Raw genomic sequence first — 26,295 nt, 5'->3', positions numbered from 1 at the left:
ATCCTCTTAACATGCCCATGCCATCTTAGTCTCTTTTTTTTCCAATTTCTCCTCTCATACTTTCTTGTTTAAGGTCCTTTATAATCTCTACATTCCTTAATCTGTCCATCCTTATGGTTCTATCTATGTATCTTATATTTCAGTGATGATACTGATATGCACAAGACTTGGAGATCTGGCTACTAATATTATTAGTAGTAATAGTATTAACTGGGCTTTCATACAACTAAAATGAGTTTAACTTTAATTTCAGAAAATCTGTTTATATACCACAATAATCTAGGTATTCTTACCTTCTGAATCTCCTTTATCCACCTATTTACTCCATTTTGTAACTGATTAAGAAATGAAGAGTCTTCCACCTTGTCACCGAAGTCTGCTACTTTCGGTTTACGTCCTTCATCCAAGCACTGTTTAATTGTTGCCGAAACAACAGGATGTACAGGCAGTGATATCTCTGGTATATCAATATTTTGCTGCAAATGTAAAAGACCCATTTCCAGCTCAGCCATTTTTTTCTCAACTGAGGGAGCCATTTTGTCACCATCTCTGTAATGAACAACACATTTTACCATTATTATCAGAACACCTGTAGGTTCATTTCTATAAAGAAATAAACTTTTCTTTTAAACTCACCTATCTGCTCTCCCTGATTCCTGGACATATGATTTGAAGTACGGTGCCATTGTTTTGCTAATAAAGGCATGGAGTGTTTCATATGGAGAACCATCACTGAAATTCACCAATCTCAACTGTGAGTGAATGCTCTTATCTGCTTCTATCACAGCTCCTCTCTTGATACAAGCAAAGCTGGGAGAAAGTTCAACACAACATATTACATTACATGCTTTTGTCACTTCAAAAGATACATACAATCTGAAGTACTTTAAACAATAGTGGCTACAAAATCGCACAACAGTTGTGGGTTTACCAACATGAAAATTCACTTCATCTGGTAAAACTGTAGGAGATACTCATTCTAAAGAAGTTACATCCACAGTGCCTTAGTGTTCTAATTATATCTGTCAGTGTCATGTCTGAAGAAACAACATAAACTTCAGCTAGTACATGGTAAGTGAGCAAAACCTGACTTCATGAAACTGAATTCTGCATGCTCTGAGAGAGTATCTTTCTTACAGTTCAAATCACAGAAGATCAAACTGATATTGGCCCCAACACAAACATGAGAGAATATCACACAAAGCCTTATTCATAATAAATCATGGATGTCAATCAGAAATTAACTATGTGATAATTTGACAGTCAAAGAATTCTGTACAATTTTCCAAGAGTACACAACATTCAATGAAGGAACTGTGCATCAATCAAGCAATATCAAATTTAAAGCCCAATTTGTCAAATCTAAAAGTCTCTTAACATTATTAGCAATATGAAAAAGTATGAAACATCACATTAACAGTTTTATATCCTTAAGAAGGTAAGAATGATAAACCTGTACTGATAAAGAAAGAAACAAATGAAAATGGTGTTGAGCATAAGCTTGTGGTGCTCTTGTTTATTATGTAGCTAGTTCCATAAAAAAGTGAAAGTCATGGACATTTTTACAATCCATCTAATCATTACATGCAATCTTCTCTTACAACAGTATATATATAAGGGGGAATATTACACAATGCATATGAAAAAAATATATGTGTCCCATCAAAATTCTAGTCTCTCTGTGCAAAGTCTCAAAGCCTGCAAGTGCATTACAGAATATGGAGGTCAGAAGCTTGCTCTCTCTCAATAAAGCAGGAGAAAGAGCAATCTGTGGCAGGTCTACAGACAATGCCGGTTTAGTCGCAACTGTTTTGGAGCACACTGTTTAAATTACATTGTTGCAAATGGGCTCTGCAGCACATTATCCCTATGGTTTGCTATGTTGATGTCATTGTCAATTACAAATCCCATTTTGACAACATTGTCAACAGCGACTGCAATGGGCATGGGAGTATCAAGAGCGGACAGTGGATCAATGGAAACATGGTGTCTGGCCAAACGAATCTTGTTTCTTCTTACACCAGGTCACTGGTCATGCCCAGATAGGTTGAAGGTTGTGTCCAGTTACTCCATCATCAATGCAAATGGCTGGTTGGAATATACACGGTGTCACAGTCCCATGCTGGTAAGGGCAGTATTATGTTATGGGTGACATTCACCTGGGCTTCCGTGGCACCTGTGGAAATAATCAGTCACCAAGACAGCTGTGGACTATGAGAACATTACTGCATACCACCTGCGTTCCTTCAAGCTTCATGTCTTCCCCGAGAACGATAGCATCACCCAGCAGGACAATTGTCTAAATAACAAGGCCAGAACTGTGAAGGCCAAAATTGTGCTACAGTGGTTTGAGGAGCACAATGTAAGACCAGAAATGGGAAACACCATACTGGAAGAAAGGAAATTATGTTGACTTTAAAAGAAACTCACAGCTAAAAATTCATGGAAGCCCATACTCAATGTACAAAGGGACAACTGCTACTTTTAAGCAGCCAGCGACACATGTTGTTTTAGTTCGGACCAGAAGTATAGTATTTTGTTTTGCACCAGATAATACAATGTCTACAAGGAATATTACTATTTTAGTTTCACTATCAGTATTCTCTTGCTATTATAAAAGTTTGTTTTCAGAAGTTGTGTAAATGCAGATATTCCTGCAAATCATTACTATATTAACATAGGGAGCTTCTATTTGTCCAGTTTTACCAAAACACTGATGGGCAACAGGGTACATACTTAACGGGGTCCATTCAAGTAACTCCTGTTGCCAGAACATGTCGCAGTACATATGATCAGCCCTGTGAGAGCAGAAGGCGAGCCAGCATGCATTACACAGTTCCTAACGGTTCAGGAGGCTGTGTGCAGGTACGTAGTAAAATGTTCTCAGACATTTTAGGAATTCCTTCCCGACAGCTACAGACTCTTTAAGAGAAACTTAAAAAGGGGGAAACAACGTACAAAGACTGTAGAAGGTACAGCCAAGTTCTTATGCTCATAAAAATGTTCAACAATGAAGATGTGAATCACATCAAAGCACACATTAATAGTTTTCCAGAGGAGAAAGTTATTACAACAGAAGGAGGTCAAGTAAAGAATATTTCAGCCTGGACTTAAATAAAAGCTGTATGTACGCTTCTTCAAAGAAAGACAGGTGACTTCTTCAGGGACTTACAAATATTATTCTACCATCTTCAAGAAATTCTCCAGCAATGTTTAACTGAGAAAGCTCAGCTTGATGAAAATCATGTTTACAAATACCCTTAAGTGAGACATGCAGTGTGTCAATAGATTTGTAACAAGTTACTGTTTACATCTACACTAACACACAGCAGCATATTTTACTCACAACAGCTCTCAAATTATAACTTGGGAATACATGCTGATTTACGCAAATCATTCATGGGCATGTGGCATGAGGCCTAGATGGTCAAAGAGGTAGTGAAGTGGCATCCTGTGTATTGAAGGTTACGACTTCGGGATTCACACACAAAAATAAACTCATTTTGTTGTGTGATTACTGTGTTGGACAAAACAAAAATCATGTGATGATGGCTTTAATGTTGCTTGCTTCAGAAGGTGTCTTTGAAAGTGCTGAAATCAAGTTCTTAGTGTATGGTCATGGTTACATGCCTTCCAATCACGGCTTTGGCACTATAGAGAAGAAGGAAAAGAATGTTAAATGCATGGTGTCTGAAGAACTGGAAAATATGGTGGCCACGGCTAGGGTAGGAAAACCTTTTATGGTAATCAACATGGGTGAAGGTCATATCTTTGATCTGGCTTCCTTAGCTAATACTCATTTTGACGAGGTACACTGGACTGAGTTCTCTTTGTTCAAAAAGATACAGAACTTCAACGATCTGCCATCCTTAGAAAATATGACCCAATTTCCACCATCAAGCAAATTAAGTGAAAAGAAAAGGAAGGGCCTCCTTGCTGTGATTCCATTTCTTAATATGAAATATAGAGCACTTTATGAATATATGTAAAAACAAAGATGATGTGACTTACCGAACGAAAGCGCTGGCAGGTCGATAGACACACAAACAAACACAAACAAACACACACACAAAATTCAAGCTTTCGCACCAAACTGTTGCCTCATCAGGAAAGAGGGGAAGGAGAGGGAAAGAGGGGAAGGAGAGGGAAAGACGAAAGGATGTGGGTTTTAAGGGAGAGGGTAAGGAGTCATTCCAATCCCGGGAGCGGAAAGACTTACCTTAGGGGGAAAAAAGGACAGGTATACACTCGCACACACGCACATATCCATCCGCACATATACAGACACAATCAGACATATTTAAAGACAAAGGGTTTGGGCAGGAATATTTATGCAAGTAATATCAGAGCGAAAGAACTTGAGTGAACATCAGCATTTCCTTGGCTATGAAGCAAAGCACATCAGCCTTACCAAAATGTTAAGTTTCATGGGAGTTTATGCTCGGTATCAAATGTTCCTTTATAAAAGCGCTTTGATGAAATGTTAATAGTAATGTCAAATATCAGAATTTATTTTCCATTAAATACAAATTATTTGTAACATAACTTCCATACAATTATTCCCATTTTCCTAATCTTTTATTTTTGGCTCATTCAGTGTTTCCCACTTCCAATCTTCTATAGTGACCTCCTGCTGATTTCTTTACCACCAAATTTGTCTGATCTGAAACTGATGGAACACATCTGGATCACTTCTGGGCATCAGCTCTGTACTCAAAAACCCCCACCCCATAACATACAGAAATTTCGTGATCTGAGAACAGGCACCTGATGCATCATATCTTCAGAAACCCCCATCAACTTGTCGAATCCATGCCATACAGAATCGCTGCTGTATTGCATTCCAAAGGTGGATCAACACGCTATTAAGTACCTGATCATAATGTTTTGGCACATCACTGTATTAACAACAAGGATGTAGGCCAAAATGATTACACATAATACAACTAAAAATCATATGCAAATATACAGCCTTACCTGCACATTTTAGGGTTAGTAAAGCGTACTTCATTTGATATGTAATATGCAACTGCATCTTTTTCATCTTCACCTTCACCTGATTGGTCATTGTCATCATCTGCAACAGATTCAAGAATTATGCTTCTTGAGTTCAATGTATAAAAGAAAGTTTCTGCAGACAATGTGTGAATATGATACTACACTCACAAGACAGTTTATTGTAATTACCATACCCAAGTACAGATGGCAACTATGTATAGTAAAATGTTGTAAAATCATATGCAGACCCAAATTGTGGCACAGCTGCTTAATCTCTTATAGAAATATGTAATATAACTCATAAAGGAAGTGGTTAAGTACCAGACCACAAACACAAAGGCTTCAGGTTTGATCCTCTGTCAGTCCAGGGATTTTTATCTGTCACTTTGCACTTCTTTTATCCCGAGCACTGTTCGTTAAAATGAAAACTGCCTAGTTGCACCATGGTTCTGAGTCCAACAATGTATCACCTCCAGCAGGACCAAGTTTAGTAAACCACTGTACAGTGGTATTCAAACCAACCTTTGGGTTGTTGACAGCTTCGCAATATACAATTATGCCAAACAGTCAGTCTCACATTTATTGTTAGATAGAAATGTTGCCAAACTATACAGTGAAATGTAAGATGTGCTGTATAGACTGCCAGTAGGAGCCCGCTGTCCTATCTAGGCAGTCCACAATGTGGTTGGCAATATGCACAGCACAATTATGGAGCTCACTGAGGCTTCACTGGTACTTGACAGTTTCACAATCCTTGTCCAGTCAGTTACAATTAATCCCAACTCAATTTCCTGGGTAATCATTCACTAAGAACACTAGCTATTGTCTTCATAACAGAAAATTATTACAGTGTTCCACCTTTTGTCACTCTTTCTAGCATCAAACTACTCCTGTAATAATCTTGTGGTTTCCTCACATGCTGTTTCCATTGACTTCTACCACTTCAACAACTTCAATGGAATGATTCAAAAGTCTGATCAAACAGAGTATCTTAAGAATGACAACAGTTTTGTCATTCACTGATTTATTTATTGTAAATCCAGTAATTGCAATTTTTCTTTCATTCATTCATTATCACGTGGTTTAGAGGCTGACAGCAACTTTCAGCACAAGTAAAAAAAAAGTGGATGTGATCTTGTATGCCTAGGCAGTGTTGGTTAGTATAACAATCTACATATAACAGATGGAAATGTTTCCCGAGGAACTGTCTTCAAGGTGTTTCCTTGACAATAACTTTCATCTGTTGTATACTGCTGCTGTCTTTCAACATCTAAACCACATGATAATGATTTAAAGCTGAAACTGAAATTTTAGGATTTACAATTAATGTTTGCAGTCAACAGCAAAAATGTTATCATTCTAAAAATTCAACATGACTGAATTCAAATCAAATATGACTGTGCCTAGGAGTATCGCTGTTGCTCACACATTTTTTTTTTTTCCTGACTCACCGAAAGTTTCGCTGTAAAGACGTACTGAGCAATATTTGAGAAAACCAAGAAGGCCATTCATTTGACAGACATTTTTATTTTATTTTTTGCTTTGTCGAATCTACATCTATGTCTGTACTCTGCAAACAATTGATGTGCATAGCAGAGTGTGCTTCCCCTTGTACCACACATTAACATTTCTTTCCACATCATTCCCATATGAACTATGGGAAAAATGGCTTCTTAAATACCACTATGCAAGTCATAATTGGTTTAACCTTGTCCTTGCAGTCACTGCAAAAGTGATATGTAGAGGTCTTTAGTGTATTCTTGTATTCCTCACTTACTGCTTGTACTTAAAAAACTAAGTCGAGAGAGAGAGAGAGAGAGAGAGAGAGAGAGAGAGAGAGAGAGAGAGAGAGAGACCAGCTGAGACTTTGTTTTTGCATTTGCATGATGCTCTTGTGGAGCGAACATCTATGTGATCACTGATGCTGCCCTTCCTTGTATAAATTCAATGTCTATTGATAGTCCTATTTGATATGGATCCCACAGAGATCATATCAACCATTTCAAGACGGTAATATCTGGTGTAATACATTTTGGAAATTATGTTCCGTTTTCTTTAATTTGTCATTTTCTTCTTTTAGCAACATTATCAGTACAAGAATCTATAAATGGCAGATGGGGTACACGAAATAGATGTTGATAAAAACTGATGAAATATTACCTCAGAGTGAGTAAACCTATAAATCGCTCTCCCACAGAAACCACATCAATAATGTTGGGTCGAATCAAACTACCTTGGTTCAATAATATTTAAAACAAATTGAAAAATTTGTGGAGACTTTTGTAACTGTCTGAAAAAGTACTCTAGATTATTTTTGGCTTCTCGTACAAACTGGTGAATGGATCTGTAGTGTTAATGATATACACAGTGTGCATCCATACCTCTTCTCTCTCCTGTCAGCTATCATTTTTAGCGTGAAGGGAGATTGAATTTAATGTCCAGTTGACATCGAGGACATTAGAGATGGAGCACACGCTCAGATTGTGTCAAGGGTGGGGAAGGAAATCTGCCATATCCTTTCAAAGGAACCATCCCAGCATTTCCTTGGAGAAATTTACAGAACTCTAGGAAAACCTTAATCTGAAAGGCCACACGAAGGTTTGAACTGTCATCTTCCCAAATGCGACAACAGTGTGCTAACCACAGCGTCGCCTTGCTCGGTTTTTCGGCATGAATGAACCACAATGTCATCAGATACACTTCAAGTAATCTGCTTAACTAGCAATGCCAATAGCCACAGGATAAAGTTGCCTGGCAAGAAACGAGATGCCTGAGCCATCAGTGAGGTGCCAGCACCAAAGCTGCTGTACAACTGTACCCTTATATCTAGCATCTTACTCATTCTGTACCCAATAGCCACGCCAATGGCAAGAAAAAGCTTTGATGAAATAAACTCAAATGAGAAGACAAACTATACTACTCACTGTGGCAACAGAACTGATTTCTCTCTAATATAGCAGCTTTCTCGAATTCAAGTGCTCACAAATGCAAAATGAACATAATAAAACTATCAAAAAAGAAGTATGGAAATTCAGAATAAAAAAAATAACTGATGAAAGTGTGGTTCCATTATTTGTTGTAGTTCATCATAATTCGCATCAATCTGGCCACTATAAGCACTTCCTAGTCATATCCCTGAAAAATATCCGGCGGCAGGGAGAAGAACAGCTCAGAACGCTCCTTTAAGCACAGCAAGTAATTATCACTCAATTCTTGCCACACGAAGGCAAACCCAGATGTAATTATGGCAATATTATGAAAAGGATAGATTGCTGCTCACCACATGGTGCAAATCTTGAGTCAGACAGGCACAAGGAAAAAGCTGCTGAATTAGAGAACACACATGACTGCAGACTGGTGTCGACAACCAGAGACTGGCCATAATGTGTGAATGTATGTGTGTGTGTGTGTGTGTGTGTGTGTGTGTGTGTGTGTTTTGGCTGAAAGCTTACTTTTTTAGCTTTTTTTCTGTGTCTACTGCAACTAAACATTTGCACTATATCGTGAGTACCACTCTCTCTTCATAACACTCACTGACATTTCTTGCCAAGGTTAACTCTTGATTGTTGTATAATAACACTAGGAAACAATGAAGTATGAAAACTACAAACTCAGCATTGCAGCATTGTGTAATAAGCAAAGTTTTGGGCGATATTCTGAGGGTCTCTGCACATTTCACTAAACTATTTGGTCAAAAACTGATCAGCTGAGATACCAGTAGATCTGACTGACGAAAAAGCATAAGCCTGTTGTAGGAATACTTTCAGTGAGAGTTTTCTGTGACTTATAGGATACAAAGTGCTGTGGAATAAACGAATCATCTTTATCAAGAAACTTCAAGATCAGCTGCATGTTAGAACTTGTGACATGTTCATCCCATTCTGCTACATAACTTAAGGAACAGGTACAAGGAATATAAGGGGCAATCATTGTTTAGTACGGACTATACCACCAGATTTCTTTTTTCCAGCAATCAGTAAACATGCAGCTGAGATAGCTGACTAGTTTCTAATGTGGTTCTGTTTTGAGCATAAGAAAAAATGAAATTATAGATGTAGAAAAATGGGCTTTTTAGATGAACTGGATATTTACAGTCACAATAAGAAAGCCCCAGACCTGGTACGTAACAATCAGCGCGATCTTAATAGGGATACTTAAATATTTTACACGATCTTTTATAGTGTGTGTCTTGTCACTGCACTTAGTAATGTATTGGTTATTTATGCTGACTGGATATATGATCTGTGCCTGCTAGACATTTGTGGCCGACAATACCTCTTTTGCTTCACTCATACCTTAAACTCCTACATTGGGCTCCAATTCACCTACCTGTGGAGTGAAGGTGTTGTGCTCATTTTGCAACCTAGTCAATGTTCTCTTCTGTTTCATTATTTTATTATTTGTTGTGTAATACTTAAATTTTTTTTTCTGCTGAATATCTTCATGATTCAAGTTGGCTGGAGATTTGCAGCAGTCATTTCATGTAGCCCATGTGCACAGATGTCTGGCTATGGCACGCTTAACTGTGCAGTAGTGTTGTTGCACTCTTTTGCAGCCTATTTATTTATTGTATACCACTTTCCATCCTCCTTGGTCTCTTATCTGTATCACATACTAATGGCCATAAAACTTTAAAGGATTCACCTTATAAATTATTCATATATTTTTTTAAACTTTTATATTGTGTTATGATATTAGGTATAATTATTTAATTGGTTCAAATGGCTCTGAGCACTATGGGACTTAACATCTATGGTCATCAGTCCCCTAGAACTTAGAACTACTTAAACCTAACTAACCTAAGGACAGCACACACAACACCCAGCCATCACGAGGCAGAGAAAATCCAATTATTTAATTATTTTATCTATTGTTTACAGATTGTATTATGTAACATATATTACATGGTCTTATTTAATGTAACTATATGTACCCCTGCACCAGCTATCGGCATGTCACCTTTCTTTGTGACCTGAGCAAGCACGCATAGCCAATAAGTCTGCTTACAACCCTCAATGGGTCACATGCTACTACACACCCACTATCGCTCTTGTGCGCGCGCGCCCACACACACACACACACACACACACACACACACACACACACACATATATATAATTTTTTTGTTGACATGTTAATAGTTTAACAATACTGTACATAAAATACTGTATATCAAAGCAGATTTTTAAGATGAATTTATACTCTGCAGAGTTGTGCTTGGTTTATTGCATTTTGTATTTTATTTTGTACTGATGTGTCTATTAGATCTTTAACACCTAATATTTTTTCTCAGTGGTATATGCAATTTTATAGAAATCTGTCTTACATGAGCATCCACAGAGATGGAGCTGTATCTTAGCTCATTTTATGGGCAGACACTACATATTTTTGTAACTGGTATGTAACTGACCTCTGCTTATTAAGGTGCGTGATCCAGCCCTGTATCCAAAGGTGTCCGAGTTTGCCAGTAATTTTACAACATCCTGGCTCAGTTACAAATGCTACACAGATGTGTGGACTGTAACCTACCAATTTTAATATTAACATTGACTTCATTCTCTGGGGATGTAAATGTACACTACTCTTGCTAATTCGGACATTCCTTGCACAGATGGGTGCCAGATTATTGAGTGTCTGAAATTTATTTTATTCGTTTATTTTGTTTTTTATTTATTTTGAAAACATAGGGGATATAGTATACTGTACTTTATTAAACTGAAGGATACAACTTTAAAACAGAGGATATACTTTATTAAATCCAAAAATACATTAAATTTCAAAGAAAACTTAGTCCTTGAGTGTATACTGTACATAATTATATGGTCTTATCACTCACTATGAAACATGTCCCTTATTTTTAACTGTCGCAATGATGATACATGACCGTGACATGCTTTATCACACAACTGCTTTACAAGCATTACATCGGTACTGCATGTATCTGGTTGTTGCATAATGTACCCCAGGATGACGACAGCAGCTTCTGCACCAGCAGTGTGAGAAATCTTCATGATCTCTCCTCCTATATCATCCTCTTCACTTTCATCATTACTTTCTTGCACACTATCGATTATTTCTTCATCTGTTAGAGTTTAGTCCATATCACAGTTTTCCTCATTCAGCCACTTAGTAAAATCTTCATCATCAATTTCTTCTCCTCCTTCCAGGTTGTGGAACATGTCAGTGCACAAAGTAATTGATAATTCCAAACTGACTGGCTCATTGCTGTCAATCACTACTGGATCCAACTCAGCATCAATAGATGGCCACAATTTTCTCCAGCTCTTCATTATGGTAGTGCTCTCCACTTTATCCCATGCTTCAGCTGCTTGGAAAACAACAACATGTATGTCAATTGCTTTCCACGCCTTCAGCATAGTCGCAATAATCATTCAACAAGGAGATGAGAAGTGAATGTCAATACTGACATTTAACTGATTCCAAAATTCCCTGGTCCATGGGCTGAATTAGGACTGTCACACTGGGTGGAAGAAAGAGTGCTTGTACATGTATACCATCAGACTTCATATGTTTCTCTCAAGGATGACTCAGAGCATTGTCAATTATAAGGATAGCTCTCATTTGAAGCTTTCTTCTTTAGCTCTTTTCTCACTGCTGGTACAAACGTTTCATGGAACCACAGATAATATTTGTCTGTCCATCCACGCTTTCTTCTGAGCGCAATACTGCACTGGTACAGTATTTATGTCAGTGTCTTGAAAACAAAGTGATTTTCCAATCACCATAAGCAGTAGTCTATGATTCCCATTTGCATTACAAAGCACCATTAATGTTGTGCACTGTTTCTGTTGCTTGTAACCGGGAGCTTCATTCTCGTTCTTGGCAGCTAATGTTTTTGAAGGAAGCATCTTGTAAAAAAAAAGTGTCCTGTTTCATCAGCATTATACAAGGCATCAGCAGTTAAATCTTCTTCCCCTATTATCTTCTGTATCTTGCTTACAAATTCATCAGAATCCTTATCTTTAGCTGAGCCACTTGTCCCGGTGACTGTCAGCTGCCAAACGCCATGTTGTTTTTCCAGTTTGATAGCCAACCTTCGTTCGCTGCACCCAAGTTACTACCGCCAAGTTGTTCAATGCTTTTTCCTTTATAATCAGGCCACTAGCTGGAATTCCTTAAAACGACGTTGTGTGAACCATCTATAGACAGCTATATCCAGTTTTTCATTCTCATTCTTTCACAAAACCTTCTGTTTTCCCAACTGTCAATTCATTTGTGTTGAGTACTGTCGAATATCATCATCTTTCTTTTTGATGTCATAAATAGTTGCTCGTCCAACACTGAACTCAGTAGCAATGGCTTTCTACGAAGAACCTCAAATTAACTTATCTTTCGAGTTTCTGCTTGAGGTCTAGCGTAACGTGTTTCATTTTAGAAGACGTAATTCCGAACTGTAAAGAAAGCTACAATTTCAAATACAGTACATAAAGCATTGTTTAACTAAGCATTGTTGCACACGATAATACATTGTGCACGTGTTTTTGGATGTGCGCCAGATCACTGAGAGGCTGGACTACTGAGGGCCAGATTATGTTTGCAGATTGTATTATTCAAAAGGAAGAAGATGGCCTCCAATTATCAGTATCCCAGTTGAACAAAATTCGCAAGAAATACAACTTTAAAATTTAAATGGCATTCCGAGGGCAGTATCCAGTCAGATCAAAAGCAGTTTTGAATAATTCGATTTTAGAATAAGTCTTTCAAATCTCTTATTTAAGCTGTGCTGTATGTTTCCATGTTGACTCTGATACTGAAAATAAAATACATAAATTCGAAGCTCCCTGTGGTACCATTGGCAAAATATTGGGTCATAAAAACAACAACAACAACAATCAAGGGGATGAATGGGCATAGGCAGAGGGTATATACTGGCAATATGCAATATCCTGTTGCAGAGCAAGCTCTACAACATGATAACCATGACCTCGAGGCCTGTTTCACTACACGCGCCGTCTGGGTTCTTCTCCCACACACCGTTTTCTCAGAACTCCAAACTACCGCTGCATCAATATCCTTGGTTCTCACCACCCACCTGACCTTAATTTACGTTAATTTCTTCCATCTCAGCATTTCCACATGGTAACTACTATTTTCTTCACATCTTTTTAGTTTTCTACATCTTTAATTGTCTTACCTGTCCATTTTTCACCACCCCCTTAGCACCTCTTAAGTACACTGCACTTAGCTTTTCACTCTTATTAACTCATGCATGATGTTCAAACAGTAATCTCTGTCTTGCATATTACCCTGACTTCCACTTTTAAGCTCTCAGGTTTTCAAATCTCATCCGATGCAGTTCCCTACAATCAGTCTTTCTTTCTCATCCCGTGTGATATGTCTCCCCTGACCAGCAGTTCTAGCTGACTTCTGCGAAATCTACCACTTTTCCTAGACCTCTCCAATCATTTTCCATCACCCCTCTTCCTTCCCCTTCAACCCTTCTCCTGAAGAAGGAACCACTGACTCCGAAAGCTTGCCTAATTACAACCTCCTTTTGCGTGTGCCTACACTCGCACACACACACTTATCCATCCGCACATACACAGACACAAGCAGACAGAGTCTTTGCCTTTACAAATGTCTGCTTGTGTCTGTGTATGTGCAGATGGATATGTGTGTGTGTGTGTGCGTGTGCGCGTGCGTGCGTGCGTGTGCGCGCGCGAGTGTATACCTGTCCTTTTTTCCCCCTAAGGTAAGTCTTTCCACTCCCAGGATTGGAATGACTCCTTACCCTCTCCCTTAAAACCCACATCCTTTTGTCTTTCCCTCTCCTTCCCTCTTTCCTGACGAAGCAACCATTGGCTACGAAAGCTAGAATTTTGTGTGTATGTATGTGTGTTTGTGTTTCTATCAACCTGCCAGCGCTTTAGTATGGTAAGTCACATTATCTGTTTTTAAATATAAATATAAACAAATTTAGACACCCACCCCCATACAAAACCACACAAAACGGCGAGAAAAACTGACATCACAAAACTCCCCAAATACCACTAAACACAATATCATCTGGAATCGGACACTTCCCTTGACCTATATAGCTCAACAGCAGCTCCCGATCCCATATATTAGGATCAAACACTTCCCTTGGCCTATATAGCTCAAAAACATCTCCAGATACCAATATCAACATACACAGCCACACATTGGGATCAAACACTTCCCTTGACCTGCGCACTGTTAAATTTATCCGTCATATCCATTCCTGAACGAAAACAACAACCGATTAATTTTACTAAAATTACCATACGATGTACAGCGAACAACACTAAATTAACTTTCACACAAAATCGTTAACTCACTGAAACTAATTCCACTACAAACACAGCCGACACTAAAAATTCTGGAAAATTGAGCAAAAGCAAACTGAGTCCATTACACCACACAAACGAAAACCCTCGACATACCACCAGAGAGCACAACAAACCACAACACGACATCTGCAAACACGCCACACTCACAAACCAAACTCCGCGCCGTCATGACGTCACACTCGACAACACCATTATGTCATGGGTCAAAGCCGACACGTGGGATCGGACACTTCTGTCGACCCGGGCCATTATCAAAAATCTGGTGTATTTTGCAAAAAAAAAATTATTTCTTTTAATTTTGAAAAATTCAGTGTCAGGAAGTCGTTTCTGAAAATATTTGTATGGAGTGTAGCCATGTATGGAAGTGAAACATGGACGATGAATAGTTTGGACAAGAAGAGAATAGAAGCTTTTGAAATGTGGTGATACAGAAGAATGCTGAAGATTAGATGGGTAGATCACATAATTAATGAGGAGGTATTGAATAGGATTGGGGAGAAGAGGAGTTTGTGGCACAACTTGACAAGAAGAAGGGATTGGTTGGTAGGGCATGTTCTGAGGCATCAAGGGATCACCAATTTAGTATTGGAGGGCAGCGTGGAGGGTAAAAATCATAGAGGGAGACCAAGAGATGAATACACTAAACAGATCAGAAGGATGTAGGCTGCAGTACGTATTGGGAGATGAAGAAGCTTGCACAGGATAGAGTAGCGTGGAGAGCTGCATCGAACCAGTCTCAGGACTGAAGATGACGACAACAACAACAACAACATGTTTTATACATTTTTATGTTAGCACAATCAAGTAGGTGCTCTAATAGTGGTTCAAAAAATGTATTTTTTAAAAAAAGAAAAATCTATTCAGTGTAGTATCAGAAGTTAGCTTGGTAGTAATGGAAATGAAAACCCCCTAAAATGTCTGAACATAGGGTAAATTAGAGGTCAATAATTGTTATGAATCATTTATTGTTCATGCTATTACTATATGAACAGATCAAAATACAAATGGTACGTCAAGCTGAAATATTACAACTTTCAAATCATCAAAATAGTACTGTCAGTTACTGACGTATGGTGGATTTAAAACTGTCAAGATTTCACAACATTCTACATGAAACACATACAAATAAGTAGCCCTAAAAATCTGAGGCCGTAGCCCGAAACAAGGTTGTGAGTGCAGTAAAGAGTTTTTAAAACTAAAAAACATTAATATAAACATACTCAGCAAGCAAGCAAAGTACATAATTTCATCACTACTTTTTAGAAAAGTAAAGAAAATAGGATCATTTCAATGCATGAGGTTTAATACTTTGAAAATCTTAAGTTAGAGCATAAACCGTCTCTTAAAAAATCGCTGTCTAGCTAAAAGCTAAATCTCTCACTTATAAATGCACATAGCTTTTCTACATTGATAAATAATGTGTCGAATGAGCACAATATAGGAAACAGTGTGTGTGTGTGTGTGTGTGTGTGTGTGTGTGTGTGTGTGTGTGTGTGTGTGTCATTTTTTTCTCCTCTCCTACAGATTGAGAAAGGAAGTTCATTCCGAAAGCTAGCCAAGCAAAGCTCTATATGTTCTGATGTATCTGTCAATGATGCAGCTCTTCTGCCTTTCGATAGTCATCTCTCCATTCCTAAATAATTCATTATTCACAAATAGAACTTTCCACGCATTATTATAAAGCTTATTTGATCATTTAATCACTAATCAACATCCCATTACTAAATAATCACTTTCATGCAGGTCAGTTTTCACAGAGGTGAGAAACATTCACAAAATTAAATGCTGCGGTGTTCCTTCTAAGGTTAGTCTTTCCCTTCTCCCTAGTGTTAATTTAAAATTAATTTGTAATCAATTGATGAAAATAAAATTAAAAATTATTAAATCTTCTCAAAACAATGGAGTAATGGAGGTGGTGAACATTAGTGTCAATATTTCTTCCTGGCACTGTAATAATTTAACACAAACTCTACACTCATACAAGCCACTAGCATGGGACTGGCTCTGAAAAATTTTTAAAGAATTAAAAAAAAAATGATTTTAACTAAAACATACAGTAATATCTTATTGTTAATAAATTTGCTATCTGTAAAACTCAGTTAAAATTAAAACCCTTTATAATGCCTTGTACAATTTCACTTAATGTAATCAAGATAAGTGTAGGGGACAAGTAACAGCAGCGAGATATCACATTTAACAAAATTGAATAATTTTATTTAAAAATAAGTAAATAATGGTTTACTATAGTTTTAAACTAAATCCAACATATCTGAAAAAACGTAAATGCATTTAAATAAAGCATGTTGTGACCTGGGATCCAAATATGTACAACTTTTGAGAAGGACCCATATATTAATGGCTTGCCACTCTATATTCACAAAGATGCATCACACCCAACAAATAATAATTAGCTGAGGCAATTGTAAATGATGTCTTTCAGAAAATTATTAATTGGTTCCATGCGAATGGACTCTCACTAAATTTTGAGGGAACACTATTTACAGTTCTGTACAGTAAATGGCGTAACACCATTGATAAATATAGACTTTGAACAGAAGTCTGTCGCTACAATAGAATATCAAAATTTCAATGTGTGTGCAATGATGAGAAACTGAATTGGAAGAAACACAATGCTGAAACTTTTAGGTTCAACTATTACTTATGCTATTAGAGTTACTGCAAATTTTGGTGATAAATATATCAGTAAATTAGCCTACTATGCCTAATTTCATTCACTGCTTTCATATGGCAACATATTTTGGTGTAATTCATCATCAAAAGTAAGTATTCACTGGACAAAAGTATGTAATCGGAATAACAGCTGACGTCCCTCCACGATTTACGGAATTCTGGATATTCTCATTACTTTCGCAATACACAATTATGAAATTTGTCATTAATAACCCATCCTAATTCATAAATAATAGCAAAGTGAATTGCTACAACATTAAAATAAAGGATGATCTTCACCATTCTGGGTTAAATGACTTTGGCACAGAAAGGTGTGAATTACGTAGCCACAAAAATCTTTGGTCATTTACCAAATATCATTAAAAGTCTGACAGCCAACCAGCATTTAATAAAAATTCTGATTGACAACTCCTACTTACTAAATGAATTTTTAGATATGAAGTGGTAGTTGTAAAAAGGAGGGAAAGATTATATCATGTAAAGGAAACTTATGTTAAACTGACACATTCCACATCATTATGAAATGTACTCATGATCTATGGAACAATTATTAATGCAATGTACTGTAAATAGCCAGATCCAGCTAAGCAATTATGCATTTAATGAGCATTCACTCTCGCATGCAGCAAACATAAAACTTTTAATTTATGTTAGTAGGGCACTGGGAATTTCAAGGGGGCGTACAAAGCCTTTTCGCACTGTCAGAATGTGTACAAAAACAAATTCACGTGTTTATTACTGATTAGCACATCAATACGGTTTAAATAACATTACATTTCAGTTGGAAACCAAGCCCTTTGGGGGAAGGGCTCTAGTACACAACAATCTAAATCTGTAACGAGTACGACAAACTATTCGCTCAATACAAATGTTTAAGTGAAAAAACATAGGTCCTCCATCTGCTACAAAGGAAATGAAACCACATAACTGATGTTTTTTCCACATAAATACTTTATAATTTCTGACATATCGTCACCTTATGCCAGTCTATACACTTATTTCCTACATGTATGTATTACTGCTGTAATGTGTGTCTGATACTATTGCACTAAATGGTATAAGACCTAATATGAGAAAGTTATATCGAATATTGGCGGAACCCCCTTTCCGCCGTTTTTCTTACAGACTTTATACTGATACTCAAAATTATTTGATAAGGGTAGCATGTACATTTCTGCATACGTCGTCGTTCGCAATCCAGCTGTACGGAAAACTTAAGCTACGAGCCATCAGCCTAAAACGTAACGGACTTTTCCCCCTTCCCTCCACTCCTTCAGATTAGCATTCCCTCAACGAGTAACTTATTTCAAAGTTTGTGTCCCGGCTTGCTGGTGACATTGTCAAGACATTATTTAGCAATGTACTGTTTTGTGCCAAAAACTGTAGAAATCTACAACGCAGATTAATGGCTAATTCACAACAACCGACTTGTACAAATCAATCAAGTGCCGATTTAATATTTTCAAGTAACCTCAAAGACAATGATGTAAACTATTACCTTTCGATGAAATACGCTGAACAAACAGTATTGATACTTGTGAATCGCTTAAGAATTTTTGAATGCATTCTTGATTACTTTTGTCATTCAACGCAGCATTTAATGCTGGAGGCATGACATCGTCATCCTCTGGAAGCAAAATAGTTGCTGCTTTTTTCAAGTAACTGGCAAATGCCGAAAAGTCAACAATTGAGACATTTTCCGAAACTGGGGGGATGTCCCCAGTATCTGCAGAATCGCCCATTTTTAATACTTAGTGCTCTACTCCAGCTCTGACATGACACCACGACTATTTCCACACCTCAGAACTGACACTGAACTTCAATGACTCATGCACTTGCACACACCTTGGTGTCATCTGCAGTTCGAGGTCACTTATATCGATCAAGTGTGTCTCGATATCGGTGTGATCGAACATCGAAACTTTGTTGATATTTTTCAGACTAGTAATGTTGAGGGTGGAATACTGCGATGTGTTTTGTGTGTAATGTGTGTTTTGATTTGTGTTCATGTTGAGATGAACTATCTCATGTAAGCTACCTGAGTTATACAAATAAAACACTCATTTTGCAACAGCATCAAAATGAAGAGAAGCAAGGCTATAATATTCGGAAAAATAAACGCAGATTGTTTACGAAATCCAGCAGAAGAAACCAGTGCCGTAAAGACAGTGGGCACTTTCGGTACCTTTGGTAGCAATCAGAAAAACGATACAACAAAAGACGAGGAATACAAAGACACGGAGGCGAAAGGTATTTACGAAGTAATGGGTTTCGGTGGTTTTGGGAAAAAGTCCAAGCAGTTCGACATCGAGGAGATGGTCACTGAAGCAACGGAGACTGCGAAAATAAGACACAAAGATGCACTTGAGAAAACTACTGACAAACTGAAGCCACTTTCTCTGTCAAATGATTCGTCAGTTCCTTCGCCTAACGACAGTTCCGACAGTGAATCAAATGAAGAGGACTTAATTGGACCTCCGGTGCCAAAAGATCTGTCATCTACGCAAGATGATAAAACTGAAAAATTAGGAGTGAACCCCAGTGCCGAAAGAAATGATGCCGTATACAGTAGTGATGAAGACGATAGCGATGACGAGCAAGATCTTACAAAAAGTATACCAATGAGCCATGAAGTAGAAATGCTGCATGGTTCAAAAGCTGTCACATCTGTAGCGGCTGATCCGGCTGGTGCCAGGTTAGCTACCGGTTCCATTGACTATGAAATAAGATTCTGGGATTTTGCTGGCATGGACGCTTCTTTGCAAAGTTTCCGAACTTTACAGCCATGTGAAAATCATCCAATTCTTAGTTTACAGTACTCCATCACTGGTGATGTTATTTTAGTAGTGTCAAGTTCATCACAGGCGAAGGTACTGGATAGAGATGGATTCGAAGTTCTAGAATGTGTCAAAGGAGATCAGTATATAAGCGATATGGCGAGAACAAAAGGACATACAGCTTCTCTGAATGGTGGCTGCTGGCATCCAAAAGTAAGGGAAGAATTTTTGACCTGTTCTCAAGATAGTACGTTACGTCTTTGGGACATTGAGAAACCAAACCTCCACAAAAGTTTAATAAAGTGCCGAGCACAGAATGGACTGAAAACTGCACCAACTGCATGTGCTTATAATCGTGACGGAAATTTGATTGCTGCTGGTTGTATTGATGGGTCATTGCAGATGTGGGATCACCGGAAAATGTTTGTCAACACAACATTAATGCTCCGTGGGGCTCATCAGAATGGTTCTGAAATATCATGCATTTGCTTTTCATATTTAGGAAATTCATTGGCCACTCGCAGTTGTGATGATACCATGAAATTGTGGGATATTCGTGCCTTCAAAAAGCCTCTTACTGTTTTTGAAGACTTGTTTTCCCGCTATCCAACGACAGACTGTATGTTTAGTCCTGACGATCGTATGCTGATAACTGGAGAAAATATGAAAAAAGACAGTACATCGGGAAGGCTGCTTTTTTATGATACCTCTTCATTTACAAAAGTTAATGAAATCTCTGTGACAGATTCTCACGTGATAAGAACACTCTGGCATCCAAAGCTAAATCAGATATTTGTTGGCTGTGGTAATGGGACTGTGAAAGTTTACTATGATGAAAAGCGCAGCCTTAGGGGCGCTAAGTTATGTGTAGTTAAAACTCACAGAAAAGTGAAACAAGTTGGTGTGGTTGCTGCTCAGCAGATATTGACACCCCATGCATTACCCATGTTCCGACAAGAAAAGCCAAAGTCAATAAGAAAACAAATGGAAAAGGATAGACATGATCCTGTGAAGTCGAGGAGGCCTGATCTGCCCATTTCTTCTGGACAAGGTGGCCGTGTCGCACAGTCAGGTGGTACTCTTAGTTCGTATGTTATACGCAATCTAGGTTTAAGCAAACGTGTGGAAGATGACCAGGATCCACGAGAAGCCATACTTCGCTTTGCTAAAGAGGCTGCAGAGAATCCATATTGGGTTTCTCCAGCTTACTCAAAGACACAACCAAAGCCTATTTTTCAGACTGATGAGGATGATGAAACAGAGGAATCTACATCAAAGAAACAAAAGACAGAGTAAATGATTTATCATCATATGTTGTCAGTGAGATGCTTATGTAAGGTGGTAGCACTTGTGACTGCGTGTACTCTACGTTGAGACTTTTCACGATGAACTGCCACCATTGTTAATTTTTGTGGCACAATACTATTTGTGGGTGAGTTACCACATCATATTTCTCAGAAAATAATTCTTTATTGAGAAGGAAGAGTTTTATGAAACCAACTGGCAGATTATATCAAATCTTACATGCCTCCACTTCAAAATAGCTTTTGTAAATATGTTATGACAGTTCATTGTACTCATAATCTTGTAATATTGTTGTATTTATGCATATAAGTTTAATTATAAACATACTTTGTATGATGGAATATTGGCTGTTAACATATTGTTGTGCTACTATAAAAGAAAAATAATAAATATGTAGCCAGTTCTTTTAGTATAATAATATTAAAGAGGTAGATGGCTCTATGCTAAAACTAAACTATCAAAGAGGACACATTGTGTAATTATGTATTCTCTACAGACAAATACAAGTTTTCTTTTGGACTGTGGACATATAATTCACATCTAAATTTTTGGGAACAGTTACAAAAGCTACAGTTTACAGGGTAAACCTGGACTGTACTGACAAAATTTCAGAAGTTGTAAAGAGTTGTTTCATGAGTATCTTCGTATAAGGGCCCATGGTCTCCTGTGGCTCATGACAGAGTAATTATGTTTCTTTGATATCTCATCCCAGTTTATTTCTGTATCTGTAATGGTGGGCTCAAGACATTCTATAGTAACTAATTGAGAACAAGGGACAAATGTGATAGAGCCTTGTTGATAGAATGAATAGAGAAGTAAAAAAGGACATCTGCAAAGGGAAAAATGAAAGCTTGGGGGAAAATGTTAGGAAGTCGATTAATGCATGGGGCACAAAAATGGTGGTAGCAAGGAAAATAGTTGTAGGACTGATCAAAGAAGTAAAAGAAAGAGCAAACATCCTGAGTGTTGGTCAGGCAGAGAAGCATTTTAAAGGTCTACTAACAGAAAAAAAGACAGGAGTACAAGGAAATAAAATGGGAGGTACAGGAGAACCAGGGCGGTGAAGAGATAGAGAAAATGACTACAAAAGAGGACAGAATGTGGCTACATAAATGAAAATTGGGAATTTGTCCAATGGAATTAGTGAGGTATGGTCCAAGCATTCTGTATGAATATCTAAGTAAGTTATTTAATCCTTTGACTACCACTTTTATTTTAAAAACTTATGGTTATTTTAATTAGTGTCTTATTCAGAAGTAACAATATGAAAAGAGTATTTCCCACCATTTCATTTTCCAAGGGATGGGTGATAGGACTTGCAGGATTATTCGTAAGTACCTCCAGGGTTTCAGAAGAAGACTGCACAAAAACTACAAAATGTATGAAAACAGACATGTCAGTGGACAGAGCATCTCTCCAATATTGGAATTCACACTACAGCTGCTCAGTGTGGGCTTTGTTCATGATGTCGCAAGTGTCAGTTCATGGGTGCATGTCCTTAATGTGTCTGTGATGGCACAAAGGCAACTGGCTCTGTGAATCTGGTAATTGGGTTGCCTGTCTGTAGGTGTGAACTAATTCGATGGGACAATATGGAGACAAGGGTAAATAATGAAACTTGAGGACAGAACAGCCTGCAACTGCAAACTGTAATTACAAAAATTCTGCTAATCATTAGTTGGCTTCCCTGTCACCAATGGAACATTGATACATAGCCGTAAAACGCAACTAATTCCAATTGCTTCTCTGATAACCTCCCATGAGCAACATCTGTCCCATAATAGTCAGAGGTTTAATTAATGTATGAGATATGGGGAATAAATTCCAGCACAGTAGAACTTAGCGTATCTAAGTCCCATATATAAGAAAAAGAAACATGGAAGTTTGTAGCAATTGTTATGGTGTAAGTGTCACAAGTTCAGTTAGCTGGCTGTATAGGAGGATTTTAAAATCAAAAATGGAGAAGATTCTAAATGAAAAGGAACAGAGTAGCTTTAGAAGAGGCAGCTCATATGTAGATAACATCTTTACCCTTAGACAGATCATGGAGAAGAGAGTGAAAATGGAATCTAAGCAATCATTTGGCCTTCACAGATCTTGGTAAAGCATTTGACACAGTGCCACTTAAGCTATTATTAAGGTGCTGTGCTTAGGGGAACTGCCAAAAAATTATGCAAGAAGTATTACAAACCTCTACAAGTTGGCAGAATTTGTTATTAAAGTGGGGAAACAAATTTCCAGAGAGGCCTTCAGAATAATTAAAGGACTCAAAAATGAGATTGAAGGTTAAAATTCATTGATACAAGACCATGGAAAGGTTGGCTAAGGGGTGTCCAAAAAGCGATGGAGAGAAGACAATGAGGAAGAATGGTGGGATCAAGGTGTTTGGCAGCAGAGATGCTGGATGCAGTGACAGCTGTAGGACCCCCACAACAACAAGAACATCATATGTAATGCAATGCAGTTGTAAATGGTACATGAAGCATGTATTGTTTGAAAACAAATGTGTTCCACTCACTCACAGTATTGTCTGTTGACAACAGTGTTGCCCACTTTGCTGTTCACCCTCAAAATTTCATTCAGTACTGCTTGGTTCTGTCATAGGTTTGTTTTTCCAAGAGTGTTAGTTGTTCGTTAATAGCAGTACACAACGTTATGGACAGCTTCACTGATAAAGAGATGGCCATTATGCATCTCATTTATGGGTTCACCAAAACCAATGGAAGAGCAGAACGATGATCAATGCTGATCTGTCAACGCAGTGACAGCAATCACATTGCAGTACTTTTGCATCCGAGGGTTGTTGCATTACTCCTTGTTTTGTATCATTCATTTTGATGATTGCATATTACAGGCTTTTTTTTATTGTTGTGAAGGTATTTTCACAGAGATAAAGATAATTGAGGTGGCAAACCAAGTAAATTACATTATTCCTGTGTAATTAGTCACCAGATACCATGGATCCCTTATGCTAAAATACTTAGAAAATATCCCCAAACAACCTCCAAAATTTCGATGGTGAAGTTTGTGTTCAGCCTGCATATCAGTCAGTTATAAGTAATGTTGTACAATCAAAGATAATACTCTAAAGTGAACTGCTTGTAACAAACTGGTACATCCTTGAACAATGGTAGTGATAGCTTCTCAATACTGATATTCTGTATAGTATTCTGTCTTCACAAGTCTTAAGAAATGAAACATAAATAGGAACATATTCGTAAACTGAATAGCCTGTTACTATAGGACTTTTAATTTTAATTATTTGTGTTGATAAATACTGTTTTTGTCAGTTCATTCCCCATTATATCCTCTGTCACAGCCTTCTGTGTATTGTTTTGTGTGATAGCCATATGCACAATTTTTTTAGTGTGTGGTAAAGACAACAAAGAGTTCCATTACATCAACACACATTTCACTCAGAATTAGATACAGATATCATGTGGGAGCAAGGGAATCATTTTGAGTAGAAATCGTATGTGTTAATTTAGAGAGTTGCACTCCTTTGGTAGTAGCATGATAATAATACAACTTAACAATCAACTTATGAAAGGAGTTAACATGATCAAATTCCTGGAATGAAATGTGGACAAGAACTTGAGCTGGAATACACACATTGACTTCCTATCAAATAAACTATTCAGTTTTGCATTTGCAATGCAAATACTAGCAATTTCCACTTACCTGAGTACATGAAAATTTACTAATCATAGTTATTTTGAAGCTGTTATCAGATATGGTACAATTTTCTGGGGAAGTTCAAGTAACGTATCTCGAATACTGAAACTGCAAAAGAAAATTGTCAGATAAATGTGTGCTATACAGCAAGCAGAGTCTTGTCGCCCGTTATTTCGAAAACTACAAATCCTAACTGTTCCCTCCATAATCATTTGTGAAATTATAATCTTTCTACACAGCAGACAAAAATTATTTGAGGAGAATTATTTTAACCACACATACAACACAAGAAATTAAAATAATTTTATGCTACCCGCACACTAGTTGCAATTATACGCATGGAGTCTACAGTATATGGGGATGACAATATATAAAAAAGTTAATTGGCAAAAAGATATTTAATATGAAGGCAGAAATTTTAAAAATGAGACTACAACGGATTCTGGGGAAAAATGCTGCTATACAACAGCAGAATTCATTGAAGATGAAATGATAATTTAGCAAGAGGTAATTAAGTGTTAGATTTTATTGTATGTATGCATAACAAATTTGTATTATTGTAATGATGCTGTTTGTTAACATCAGCTGTTCTGTGTTTATTATGAAATTTTATTGCAATTTTGATGTGTCTCCTGTACCTGAATCATATGATTTAGATTATGTAAGTTATGAGACAAATAAACCACAATAATGTAAGATCACTGTGCAATCTGTTAGTTTAGTAATTTTCTTCAAAGAGCACTTTGGAGTGCTATAGATGTCGAACTAGTACCCAGCAGTCATGTGATTCCCCACTGCTTATCAAATTGATGGCAATGGATATTGTGTTTGTGCCAGTTAATTGTTTGGAATCAATAAGGTGGATCGGTGTGCAGATGTTACGGAATGTCTGTCATGTTTGGATGCATTCATGACCACATTGAGAATTAATTGCCCAATTTGTTGGCATATCAATGTGTCTACAAGGAATGGTGTGCCACTCGCAACTGTGTATCGTGGCATAAGGACAGTTTTCGTAAAAAATATCCATACAGGGATTAGACATGAGTTCCATGTCTTGTTGATGACAGTTGCTTTCAAACACAACAGGAATTGCTCCTGTCAGTGAATGCAACCCCGTCTAAATCATTTGTAGGTCAGTACCTCAGAAAAGGTAGTTGATCACAAAGACACAAAAAGTTACAAGTATTCAATGGGCCAAATAGCTCAGAAACTAGAGAGGGTGTGTAGTGTAGTTCAACGAGTCACAATTTACTCTCTTGATGCCAGGTGTCAAAAGCACAAACGGTCAAATGAAATGTTTAATCTGCAATGTTTTGGGGGGTGTAGTTTAGGCAGGAAGTGCTACTCAGGCTTCCTATCATACCTTGACTGGCCCTCTAAATACCTGATCTTAGTCCCATAGAAAATGTTTGGAACAGCATATCAAACTTAGCAATTAATGTCCTCGCAATTTGCTAGCTCTACAGGATGTTATCATCAATGAGTGGTTTCAGTTGGATATGGTTTATCTGAAG

The 26,295-nt window shown here is 37.5% G+C and overlaps 2 protein-coding genes across 4 annotated transcripts in view; one reads left to right on the top strand and one right to left on the bottom strand.

The window, feature by feature from the left end:
* Window positions 1-18,824, bottom strand: part of LOC126253491 (dynein heavy chain, cytoplasmic) — a 237,472-nt gene extending 218,648 nt beyond the window's left edge. For 2 of the 3 annotated variants that reach the window (XM_049954866.1, XM_049954867.1), the window contains exons 1-4: window positions 18,520-18,823; window positions 4,978-5,077; window positions 637-810; window positions 294-549 (exon numbers count right to left, since the gene is read on the bottom strand). In XM_049954866.1, coding sequence (XP_049810823.1) covers window positions 294-549; window positions 637-810; window positions 4,978-5,077; window positions 18,520-18,763 — 774 coding nt within the window. In that variant the 5' untranslated portion in view covers window positions 18,764-18,823. Of the gene's footprint in view, window positions 1-293; window positions 550-636; window positions 811-4,977; window positions 5,078-18,519 lie in introns of all 3 variants that reach the window. The other variant, XM_049954865.1, reaches the window with a different exon arrangement.
* A 135-nt stretch (window positions 18,825-18,959) lies between these two features.
* LOC126253490 (gastrulation defective protein 1 homolog) lies at window positions 18,960-25,452 on the top strand. Its single transcript, XM_049954863.1, has one exon. The coding sequence runs from the start codon at window positions 19,103-19,105 to the stop codon at window positions 21,092-21,094; it is 1,992 nt and encodes a 663-aa protein (XP_049810820.1). The 5' UTR covers window positions 18,960-19,102; the 3' UTR covers window positions 21,095-25,452.
* The last annotated feature ends 843 nt before the right edge of the window (window positions 25,453-26,295 follow it).

The sequence above is a fragment of the Schistocerca nitens genome, chromosome 4, assembly GCF_023898315.1.
Source record: "Schistocerca nitens isolate TAMUIC-IGC-003100 chromosome 4, iqSchNite1.1, whole genome shotgun sequence".
NCBI classification, from domain to species: domain Eukaryota; kingdom Metazoa; phylum Arthropoda; class Insecta; order Orthoptera; family Acrididae; genus Schistocerca; species Schistocerca nitens.
This window is presented reverse-complemented; position numbering and strand designations above follow the sequence as displayed.